Source organism: Mus caroli, unplaced genomic scaffold, assembly GCF_978045245.1.
Source record: "Mus caroli unplaced genomic scaffold, Mus_caroli_1 scaffold_1, whole genome shotgun sequence".
NCBI lineage: Eukaryota > Metazoa > Chordata > Mammalia > Rodentia > Muridae > Mus > Mus caroli.
The window spans coordinates 50,389,042-50,401,143 of record NW_028227256.1 but is presented as its reverse complement, the minus strand read 5'-3'; the positions used below and the strand labels follow the sequence as shown (position 1 = coordinate 50,401,143).

At 38.8% G+C, this 12,102-nt stretch overlaps 1 protein-coding gene across 2 annotated transcripts in view; it reads left to right on the top strand.

Moving 5' to 3' along the window:
- LOC110288425 (dynein axonemal heavy chain 7-like) overlaps positions 1–12,102 on the top strand; it is a 356,931-nt gene that overhangs the window by 156,550 nt on the left and 188,279 nt on the right. For both annotated transcript variants that reach the window (XM_085837237.1, XM_085837233.1), the window contains 3 exons: positions 3,622–3,834; positions 6,275–6,373; positions 9,672–9,920. In XM_085837237.1, coding sequence (XP_085693363.1) covers positions 3,622–3,834; positions 6,275–6,373; positions 9,672–9,920 — 561 coding nt within the window. The remainder of the gene's footprint in view (positions 1–3,621; positions 3,835–6,274; positions 6,374–9,671; positions 9,921–12,102) is intronic.

Here is a 12,102-nt window from a genome sequence, read left to right as displayed (position 1 = left end):
GAGAGCCCTCCCAACTGTTCATGTACTTGGGGATAGTATGGGGAATTTAGGGCTCATCTCTGACCAGCTGCTCCCGTCAAAGAGAGTATTTGCACACATCCCCTCTTCCTAACTCCAAATACTTCATGATCAGAAGGTTTCAAGGTTATTACACTTCTTTTGTAAATTTGGCACACTCTATAGCTTACATATATTTTGATAACTGATAAGCATTATTTTGTTTGGAAAGAATCCCCCTTTTAACATTTGGTCATGTCTGGATAAAACCTAAAATTTCTTGAACATATCTCTACTTCAGAGGAGCTATATTTTAGATGGGAACCACTCCAAAGAATTGTTACTCAAGATTGTTTCAGAATAGTTTTTAAAATGGGTATATTCCAGATCTATTGGCATTACAAAGGAATAGCTTAACACATACACAGTTTCCAGAGAGAGTGTAGTATGAAATTCTCTTGCAGCATCTGAGGAAGAAAGGAAAGTAGACTGTTACACTCAACTAGCATTAAGCTCATTCCTTGAATACAACAACATGTTAATGGCATGTCTTTCCAGATCCTTGGAAATAGTAGAGAAAAAATATTGCTTGAATGTAGGAACAGGAACAAGGATGGGGCCAGTGAGGGTGAGAGGTGATGGAGTCCCGTGAAGAATCCCAGGAATCAGACTCTGGAACCAGCATCAGGGTGCAGATCTGAGTTTATTGTGTAATGCATAAGCCTATCTACAGTGTTGTGTCAATCCCAAGCCCCTAAATCCGCCACCAATCCTTACTTGCCATAAAGTCACCATGCTCCAAATGAAAGCCCCTTCTGATGAGGTAACTCAGAAGAAGTAGGGGGAACATAGTCACCTCTTGGGACTTCCGTGAAGACAGGTGGTAGGGTGGGGGTGAGGGCTGGGGAGGGCTCAGCCATCACTCTGGCCTCGTTTTTTTTTTTTTAATATTTTTTATTAGGTATTTTCCTCAATTACATTTCCAATGCTATCCCAAAAGTCCCCCATACCCCCCACCCCACTCCCCTACCCACTCACTCCCACTTTTTGGCCCTGGTGTTCCCCTGTACTGGAGCATATAAAGTTTGCATGTCCAATGGGCCTCCCATTCCAGTGATGGCCGATTAGGCCATTTTTTGATACATATGCAGCTAGAGTCAAGAGCTCCGGGGTACTGGTTAGTTCATATTGTTGTTCCACCTATAGGGTTGCAGATCCCTTTAGCTCCTTGGGTACTTTCTCTAGCTCCTCCATTGGAGGCCCTGTGATCCATCCAATAGCTGACTGTGAGCATCCACTTCTGTGTTTGCTAGGCCCTGGCATAGTCTCACAAGAGACAGCTATATCTGGGTCCTTTCAGCAAAATCTTGCTAGTGTATGCAATGGTGTCATCATTTGGAGGCTGATTATGGGATGGATCCCTGGATATGGCAGTATCTAGATGGTCCATCCTTTTGTCTCAGCTCCAAATTTTGTCTCTGTAACTCCTTCCATGGGTGTTTTGTTCCCAATTCTAAGAAGGGGCAAAGTGTACCTTGGTGTGACTCTAACTAAGGAAGTGAAAGATCTGTATGATAAGAACTTCAAGTCTCTGAAGAAAGAAATGAAAAAAGATCTCAGAAGATGGAAAGATCTCCATGCTCATGGATTGGCAGGATCAACATTGTAAAAATGGCTATCTTGCCAAAAGCAATCTACAGATTCAATGCAATCCCCATCAAAATTCCAACTCAATTCTTCAACGAATTAGAAAGAGCAATCTGCAAATTCATCTGGAAAAACAAAAAGCCTAGGATAGCAAAAACTCTTCTCAAGGATAAAAGAACCTCTGGTGGAATCACCACGCCTGACCTAGAGCTTTACTACAGAGCAATTGTGATAAAAACTGCATGGTACTGGTATAGGGACAGACAAGTAGACGAATGGAATAGAATTGAAGACCCAGAAATGAACCCACACACCTATGGTCACTTGATCTTCGACAAGGGAGCTAAAACCATCCAGTGGAAAAAAGACAGCATTTTCAACAAATGGTGCTGGCAGAACTGGTGGTTATCATGTAGAAGAATGCGAATTGATCCATTCCTATCTCCTGGCCTCGTTTTTTTTTTTTTTTTTTTTTTGCTGTCTCTCTAGTGTTCCTGGAGCCAATTTCAATCTAATGTCATGTATGGCAAATTAGGATTCTTCGAAGACTCACAGAAGCCTATGGCACCTTTCTTTTTATCCACTTTTTCCCTCACAAGGTTGACTTCCACATCCCCAACACTTTCGGGTTTCTTTGTTTTCAGTTGCATCGATATGCAGGCCTTTGGATCAAACTCCAGAAGGTACAGTTCTTCATACAGCACCACAGCATGTGTGTAGAGGTGAGAGAACAACTTCTTATAGTTAGTTCTCTTCTTCTACTATGTGTTCTGGTGATAGGCTTATATAACAGGAATCTTTACCTACTGAGAAATCTTATTGGTCCATAAAAAGTACTTCATTTTGGACAATTTCAATGTCAACTGTTGTCTTTAGAAAAGGATTTCTAATAAGCAGAACACCACAGTGATACGGATTGGTAACTCCTTTCCGTGTTCTAACTGTTGGCCCTTCTGTATAAGTATGTTTACAGTGTTCCAGAGCCGAGTTATGGCAAGTGTGAGATAGGGAGATAGGAATCTGGGAAGTACATGGAAGGTGGGAGTTCAGCCTGCCACATAAGTCAATGGAAATAAGCTACTACTATGTTGTACTGTTGTCGAACTAGACCGCATAACTCATAACCAGACAGAAGCTTCTGACTAAATTGTGAATTCAGTCTCTCTCTCTCTCTTTCATGAATTAAAAAAGTAGCAGAATTATATCTATGTTCATGTGTGTGCGAGGAGCAATGTTTTAATACAAAACATATTAAAGTGAACCCTGATGTACACTAATATTCTAAACATAAATGTCATATTTATTCTTTAAAAATCTATTTAAAATTATATTTGCTTACCATCACATTACATTTAGTTGTTTTATAACATTTATAATTTTATTATTATAAATGATCTTTATAGCTTGCTAAATTGTTGTTTAATAATGACCATTTATGGTTTTTCAGTGTTCTTTGCGTTATCTGTTTGCAGAACGACTAGTCATGTTTCCACAGACTCAAAAGATTCTGAGAATCTCAAAATATTTCCTTTACTTAACATAGTCTTGTCATTGGGAGGGCAGATTCCCCCCAAGTTATAAATTAATTAGATCCCGCGAGTGCCTGACTGAAACCAGGCTCCCAACAGCAGGGTCTTTATCACTATCCTGGGTGAAAGGCCCAATTTCTTTGCATCCTGGCTGTCTGGTGTATACATGTTGCTTTCCACAAAGAGCTGTGAAAAACTGATTCTGGACATTTAGAAAGAACAGTTTACCTAAAGCTAGTGATGTGTTTATTACATATGCCTTAATGGAAAACCAAGTTTAATTCCTTTATCTATATGATGTGCATACTGTAACTAGTGTATATTAAATAACAAACATTATGGTAGGTATGAGATTACTGTAGAAAAGCAATTAAAACCATAGTGCTTGATGAAACAAGAGCAAGATTGCCTTTCTACACCATCTAACTATCTCCTTTGTGCACCGTAGGCTCTGTTCCGGACAGTGGCCATGATGGTGCCTGACTACGCCATGATTGCCGAGATCGTGCTGTACTCTTGTGGCTTTGTCACTGCTCGGCCACTGTCCATAAAGATTGTGGCGACATACCGCTTGTGCTCAGAGCAACTGTCCTCCCAGCATCACTATGACTACGGGATGCGAGCTGTGAAGTCTGTGCTCACAGCTGCTGGCAATCTGAAGGTAGAACTGAGAGCTGTGACTCACTTCATTTCTATTCTTAAATCTCAGGAGCAAGTGTGTTCATAAGAGTTCCAGCATCTGGTGCATTCATCAACTAGCTGAAAAAAATCCTTTGCTGACAATGAAAATAAAATGTTATAATCTTTGTAAGACAGGATACAGGTAATGCTTAGTGTTTGCATTTAAATATATGAAGTTAGGTAGAGTTAAAGAACACAGTCACATACTTTCAATAAATCTTTTGAAGGCTTTCTATTTATATAATATGTAGCACTTTGTGGGGAATAATGAAATTAATACATAGAAACCCCTGAACATCATTACTATGTCTTACAGAAACTTTTATTCTCCTACTGTATTTGTCATCCCCGAGGCTCACTGCCTCAGTCTGCTAACCTAGGCCTGGAAGCTTTAAGCCTCTGTACAATCTTATCTAGGCCTAGTATGTTTTCTGCCTTTGAGGCTTACTGCTGAATAAGCTCACCCTTTCTTGTGTTTTCTGAACTCTTGCTGGCTGATTCAACTCAGCAGTTCTGGTTCAAAACTCCTCTCCAAGCTGACTGATTCTATCTGACTTCTCTCAGTTTCTTACTGAATTGCTCTGCTTAGTCTCATACTAATGTTGACAATATGTTCTAGTCTTCTGACTCCTTCTCATTCTCTGGGTCATTCTGTCTTCACCTGTGTCTAGCTTGTTATCCCTTCAACTGGTCTCTGCAAAAACTCTCCTGGTAAAACTGCTTCCTCTCCCCATTTTTTCTGCATTACTCCCTCTTATAGCTTCCCTTCCCCCTCTCTTCTTGTAAGAGTTTTGCATATCCTACTCTATCCTCTTATTTGTCACTTTGTCTGCCACTCAATAGGTAGCACTTTCAACCGTGGGTGCTTCCTTCTACACACTAACTTTATCTTCATTGTTTGGGATTAAACATGTGTGCTAAGGCTCTCCACACACACCACAACTAGAAACAGTTTTTTTTTTCCTCAGTAAGCACAGTCTCAGGGTTCACAATGTGATCAAATATCCTGCAACACTTATGTAATTGACAGTTGTGGTCACATGTGGCCTAGTGATAACAGTGATCAGATGTTTGCATTTAAAATCATAACTAAATACATGAAAACAATAGATAATTCAGGATATGGCTGACTTCTCTCTGGAAGTAGAACAATAAACTAGAGCTATATACTAGTTATTTATGAAGGCAAGATAAGTTATTGTTAAGAGCAAGCTCCAGAAATGTGACCTTGGAGTTTATGAAATGCTCACATTAACAATTTGTAGAAGATATAGATTTTAAAATACATCTCATGTGATTAACAATGGTTTGCATTTTTATCCTCTATCATAACACTATTAAGAACTCTGATATATGGTGGCTATATTCTATATCATATTTGCCTAACATAACTTCAACCCCCACCCCTCTTTTTTGCAATAAACACAAGTGCCTGGAAACAAGAATTTATATACCCTGTCATGTCAGGATTACTTTGTGGTCAGATAATGGGAGAGATAATACATTGTCCTGGTGCAAATCAGTGCTGGAATCTTGACTGGAATTGAGCTATAAAAGTTAGGCTGCAAGTGAATGCTGAAAATGAATTCTATCACTCTTTGTTACAAGCTAATTTAGATTGTTGAATGCTTTGGCCTGAATACTTTCATGTTTGTTTTTGTCTACCAAGAGATAATTTAAGCATTTGCTTACAAATAAATAGACTCTCAAACAATAAACATGAAGTTTGATACTTCAAAATTCATTTTATGTTACATTGATCAAAAACAAAGACTATATGAGCAGGGCTAATTTTGACCTCTGGGAGCTCTGGAGAGTTAGAGATGTGCTGACAGCCAAACATTTGTGGCTGCTTAATAAAGAACAAGAATCTCTCTCTCTTTTATTGGTAGATATGTTTTTGTAAGACAAGAGAAAACTCTAGGAAACAGCCAAATAAACAAACCAAATGGAAGGGGGGAACTTTTGAATGACATATCGAGTAAGTTAAGTTAGGGAGAAATAGTTCTAAGGTTAGATTTGGGAGGCACTAATTCTGTGAATGTTGATATAGGCAAAAGCAACAAGCTCCAAGTTCCTTCAGATTTTTAGTAAATACTGGACATGCAACTTTTACAGAACTAACCTATCAGGGGTCTTGAGTAAGCAAGCACTACCCAATAAGCAGGCAGTGACAACTCTCAATGTACTGAATTCCTGGTCACCAATCCTGTATCAAAATATCCGTGGAAATGTGGTCAGTTCTGCCTGTGTTCATGTTATAAGGGATTCTCTGAGGATAGACGTCAGTTTCTATAATGAAATACAGTGAAAACATGAGCAATATTTTGTTTAGATTGTTAGGTGCTGTGTATTTGTGTAAGTATAGACCTAAAAAAGGTGTCCATGACAGAAATCCTCATGACTGTATTTTCTTTTAGCTGAAATATCCAAATGAAAATGAAGAAATTTTGCTGCTTAGATCTATTATTGATGTAAATCTGCCGAAGTTTTTATCCCATGATTTGCCACTCTTTGAGGTAAGAGCACTTATTCTTTCCATGTGTCAGCACTCTACAGTAATGCAGGAGGCAGCCATGTCTGCAGGGCTCTCTGTAGGAACTTGCACTGTGAGAAGCAGTGGCATGTTCAGAGGGATACAAGCCAGTCCTGCTTTTGTGTGAAATAAGTTTGCTGGGATTGTTGCTTCTGAAACTTTTTTTTGTTTTGTTTTGTTTTGTTTGTTTTGTTTTTCGAGACAGGGTTTCTCTGTATAGCCCTTGCTATCCTGGAACTCACTCGGTAGACCAGGCTGGCCTCAAACTCAGAAATCTGCCTGCCTCTGCCTCCCAAGTGCTGGGATTAAAGGCATGCGCCACTACTGCCTGGCTGCTTCTGAAACTTTTAATAGCTTGATATTTTTATGTGTTTTTACTGCATAATAATAATAATTAACAAAGTTATAAAATATTTTCTATAAATTCCATGAGAATGTAGAGTGTGTTGAAAAGTAGTTAGACACACCATTTGATAAAATAAGAATTATAGTTCTTTAAAAGAATGGAGTGACTTTTATGAAATTGTTTATTCAGGATAATTTTATATGAGAACCAAATTTGAAAATCTTGTTATATTTTAAGATTAGATTATGAATAGCTGGAGGAAGAAGAATTAGGATAATAGTTTCTATAATAAATCTCTTATTCTTCTCTTTGTCTACCATTAAAAAGTCATAGGTCATTGGCTCTTACTAAATGGTAGTGGTGTGGTTTTGGACCATAGCTGCCCTGGGAGAAAGATAAGAAATGCTTCCACAAGTGTCCTCCTGTAGCAACCATCTTTCATCATTTTGAAAGGAATTCTCCCTGGGTCTAGACTTGGCAGGGCACATATCTTCATGGAACAAACCAACAGGGAAAGATTTCAAGTGTTCTGCCTAAAGTTTTCCTTCCATACCCTTGGTGCTGAAACACAGAACAAATTTTGCAGAAACAAAAGCTGCATTTCCTTCCAGAGGGTGGGAGTGTGTGTCAGTGGACATGTTCATGTGCAGTAGTGCTTCTGTGAAGCAAGTGTTTAGGGATGTCTCTCTCAAGTGGAGTGTGTTTGACATTTCCAGTCAGGAAAACTTCCTGTGTAAGTCAGCCTCATGTACTGCAGGTCACCTCCCACCCCAGTGAGATGTCTACACACCGCTCTCAAAGTGGCAAGCAGAAAGATGAGTATGTCTAGTCTTTACCTGACAGGAGAGTCAAGGAATATTCATTGGTCTTCATTGAGAAGTACTGATGACAAAGTTCCACATTGTCTTCTTCTTTCAGGGCTATCCTCAAAGTACTTGAATGCTATGGTGTGAAAGGTACTTTTATTTAGAAGCCATTACATTTCACTATGGATGGCATACTGTGGGTGTGTGTATAAGTGTGTGTGTCTGTGTGTGTACAGTGGAAATCAAGTGATCAAGTAAGGGCCTTGCTTGTGTTAAGCACATACCTACACATATCTATTAAGTCCCCAGCCTGGATCAAATAATGTTGGCAGGAATATCATGCCTGTGATGGCAGCCTGCACCACATGGCAAACTACAGACCGGCCTGATACATGTGCAAAACCTTGCCTACCTATGTCTCATGTTACCAATAGTAAAGGGGAGCAAATGGCATCACCGTCTCCATTTTATGTCAGTGCAAGTGCAACAGAAAGATGACACAAAGCTTGTAACTGTGGCATGTGCATGAGGGCAGGGATCCTGGCCAGCCAGGCTACAGTGCCCCAAGGGAGCTTACTGATTTAGTTGAGGGAGTGATTAAATTGATAGCTCAAATTTTTAAAATACAACTCGAGCATATGCTTTCACATTAACTACCTCTGAAATTTCACTTTTATTTTCAGAGTGAAAAAAATAGTAAATTCTCATATAAGTTGTAATGAAATTTATAAAATAGACTTAACAATTTATAAAAGTTGTTCCTTAGATCTTGGAGTTACCTTTATGTTCATAAGCATTACACGTAGAGCCTCAGCTCTTACAAATGTGCATTATACGATTGTGTTAGTGTCCTTAAGGCTGCCATGATGATGTTCTGCAAACTTGCAGTACAACATAAACACTTACTCTCTTCTTGTTCTGAGTCAAGAAGTATTACGTGAGAGTGCCAGAGACCAAAACATAGGTTGTCAGTTAGGGTTTTACTGCTGTGAAGAGACACCATGACAGACCGAGGCAACTCTTCTAAAGGAAAACATTTAATTGGAGCTGGTTTAGTCCATTATCATCATGGCAGGAAGCATGGTGGCATTCGGGTAGACTTAGTTCTGGAGAAGGAGCTGAGAGCTCTACACCTGGATCTTCAGGAAGCAGGAAGAGAGAGTGACACTGGACCTGGCTTGAGCATATCTGAGTCCTCAAAGTCCACCCTCAATTGCACACTTCCTCCGACAAGGCCATTTCCCCTAACTGCCCTAGTAGCCTGTGGGGAACATTTTCTTTCAAATCACCACAGGCATTTTTAGGGAAAATTTTCTCAGTTTCTTCCCAGCTCCTGGTAGCTCCCTGAAATCCTAGATGTTTTCTATCCTGTGGTTGTTTTATACTAATCTCTTATGAATATATTAATCTCTATTGCCACATGGCCTTCTTCCCTGTATCCACGTATCTACACACCCTCTCCTCTCTCTTTCTTAGACAGATAGCATTATCCTTGTCTAGTGTGACAACCTAACCTTCTCCATAGGGAAACCAAAGTTTTTATAAAAGTCTTGTTCTGATGTTCTGGGTTAACCCAAAATATAACCTACATAATACATGTTTGTACTGAAATTACTTCTGAACTTGTTCTTGTCTATGTAAATGGCCATAATCAAAGTCAACCATTAGGTATAGCTAGTTATTCTAGAACCAGTTCTGTGTAAGTCACTTTTCTTCACTAACTTGCCTTTAGTTTGTGTCTCTGAGCATCTGGGCCTGGCTTGAACATTTGAAACCTCAAAACCCACCCGTAATGACACAGTTCTTTCAACAAGGCCATACCTGCTCCAGCATGTGAGTCGGTAAATTCCCGGCTCCCTTCTTGTGATGTATGTGTTACCTCACACCAATGCAGCAGGTCATAATAGTTTATCAACCATGTCATATTCAACTTCCAGTTTTTAAATTAGTTTGCCAGACTTCAGGGTATAAGTTTTTCTACCAGAAGACAAAGACTCAAACTGGTATAATAGCACTATTCCCATTTATATGAAATGCAATTTTATTTGATACATTGTCTAATAGAAAATCATTTGGTTATGTCTTTTGGTTATAAATATATTCAATATAAAATTTGCACCTTTTATCAGGGAATTACCTCAGATTTGTTTCCTGGGGTGAAATTACCAAAGCCAGATTACAATGATCTGCTGGCTGCCATCAGAGACAACTGCCACACCATGAATTTGCAAATGACCGACTTCTTCTCTGAGAAGATCCTTCAGATCTATGAGATGATGATTGTGCGCCATGGTTTCATGATTGTTGGAGAGCCTTTTGGAGGGAAGACCAGTGCATATCGTGTTCTAGCGGGAGCATTAAATGACATTTGTGAAAAGGTCTGTGTGCTATTAATACATTAGCTTGTTGATATTTATCTTTGTGTCAGAAAGGATACAGGGTGGTTTTGAAATATTCTTTCCATGGCAGAGTGTAAAATCATCAAAAACAGAAAACGAGTTATATATGATAAAATTAGAAGGGCAAAATGAAACAAGCAATGAGTCTAACACACATTGAATATCCTACAAATTAGCCTTTCAGTCTTTAATTTCTTCTCTTTTAGTTAAAGGTAGTACATAGGTTTTGTTTGTTTGTTTGTTTGTTTGTTTTTTTAAAAGAAATGAATATACAGAAGAAATTGAAGGTTTCTTTTAATACTTTTAGGAGAGTATTTTTTTTCCTGAGAAGTTGTAATGTAGGTTTCTGTTAAGAGATGCCAGTGAATTTAGTTTTAAGACATGTGTGTGTATAGGTTTGTGTATATAGTATACATATGTGGATATATGACTACTATTCAAATTTCTTCAAGTTGTATTATTATTTATGTGCATGTGTGCATGCATGTGTTTATGTGTATGTATGTGTGTGCATGTGCTTGTGTTTTTGTGTGTATGTGTTTGTGTGTGTGTGTGTATGTGCGTGTGTGTGAGTGCCCTTAGAGGTGAAAAGAGAGTGGCTGATTCCCTGGAGCTGGATTTAAAGGTAGATGTGAGCTACTCGACATAGGAACTGACCCCAGTGAGAATAGCAAGTGCTCCTAACTTCTGGCTCATGTCTAGAGCTCCCAGCTACTTAAAGTTCCTAGGCAAGACACACTGAGACCTACTTTGATGTTCAAACCGATGAACTTCTGCAGCTGATACTGCTCTTCTGCTCATATCTCTTTTGCCTTGGATAGCTTTTCCCTCCTATTTCAGTGCCTGGGGCCTGTAATAGGGTCTCTGATCATTATATCTTCACTGTGAAGTTTCTCTTTCAATGAATACAAATATACTCACCTGTCTTGTTTACCTTGGATCTGCTATGCTTTGTTTCACTAATACTATTTCTGTGTTCCCTGTGTATCTGTTTACCTTCAGATATGGCTTCAAATCTATTCTTATTATAATTGTGACTTACCTTTTTAAAATAATAAGCAATTTGAATTTTCATTTCTTCAGGTTGATGGTCTTTATTTTAATTTTTATTTATAAATTTTATACAATACATTTTGATCATGTTTTCCCTCTTTCAATTCTTCCCTAATCCTTTCCATTTTCCTATCCATCCAACTTCATGTTCTTTTTCTCTCAAAAGAAAAAGAAGAGAAAATCAAAACAAACAAGAACCAAGTTAAGACCAAAAAAAAAAAAAAAAAAAAAAGAAGAAGAAGCCCAAACAAAACAAAACAAAAAAGCCCACAAAAGAACAACGACGAAATGAAAAAATGAAAAAACAGCATAGAGTTCATTTTGTGTTGGCCCACTACTCCTGGGCATGGAGCTGGCTCTAGAGTAGTTTATATGCCCAGTGACATGCCATTGTTAGGAACCAATTTTCCCTTTGCTCCTGAGTACCAATTACAAATAACGGTGTAGTCAGGGGTGGGAGCCGCTGTTCACCCATGTCCACATGTGGTCTTTCTAATTTAAAGGGAAATATAAGATTTATGTCTACTGTCATAAACTGACACACTACTTTTTCTACCTCTTTTCATGCCATTCCCTCTCTTCCTTCTTTTTCCTTTCCCTCTTGTTCTTAACCGTCAGCTTGCCTTCTTATATTCCTTTTCCTGTGTTTAACTTGTATGTATCCTTGACGGTGCTACTGTATCACTGTTATGACATAATTGATTATGCCACACACACACAAGTCTCTGGAAGGAGAAAGCACCACAGTGCTGAGAGAGGGGCAGGAGTCAAGAAGTTATATGCGTGTTTTCTGGTGTCCCTTAAAGCCCAAATGGCAAATGGTTTGTTCACTCTTTGGAAATTTTAAGAATAACATTGCTACTCCCTTAGCTATCATACTCTACCTACAGCTTCTTGCTGGCCTTTGGAATAAAACCTGTCTTTAAGGGCAGCAACTTCAGCCTGATTAAAAATGGGTACAGTTTCCCTATTCTTCTACACTGGGGAAGTTTCCAGGTAAAGCTCTTCCAGACACAGGGAAGAGAGCAAAGACTTTGAGCTTTGACTTGTAACTTCAGAAAATTATTTACACATCTGCCCTCTGATTTGCTGGTTTGTGCTGCTTCAA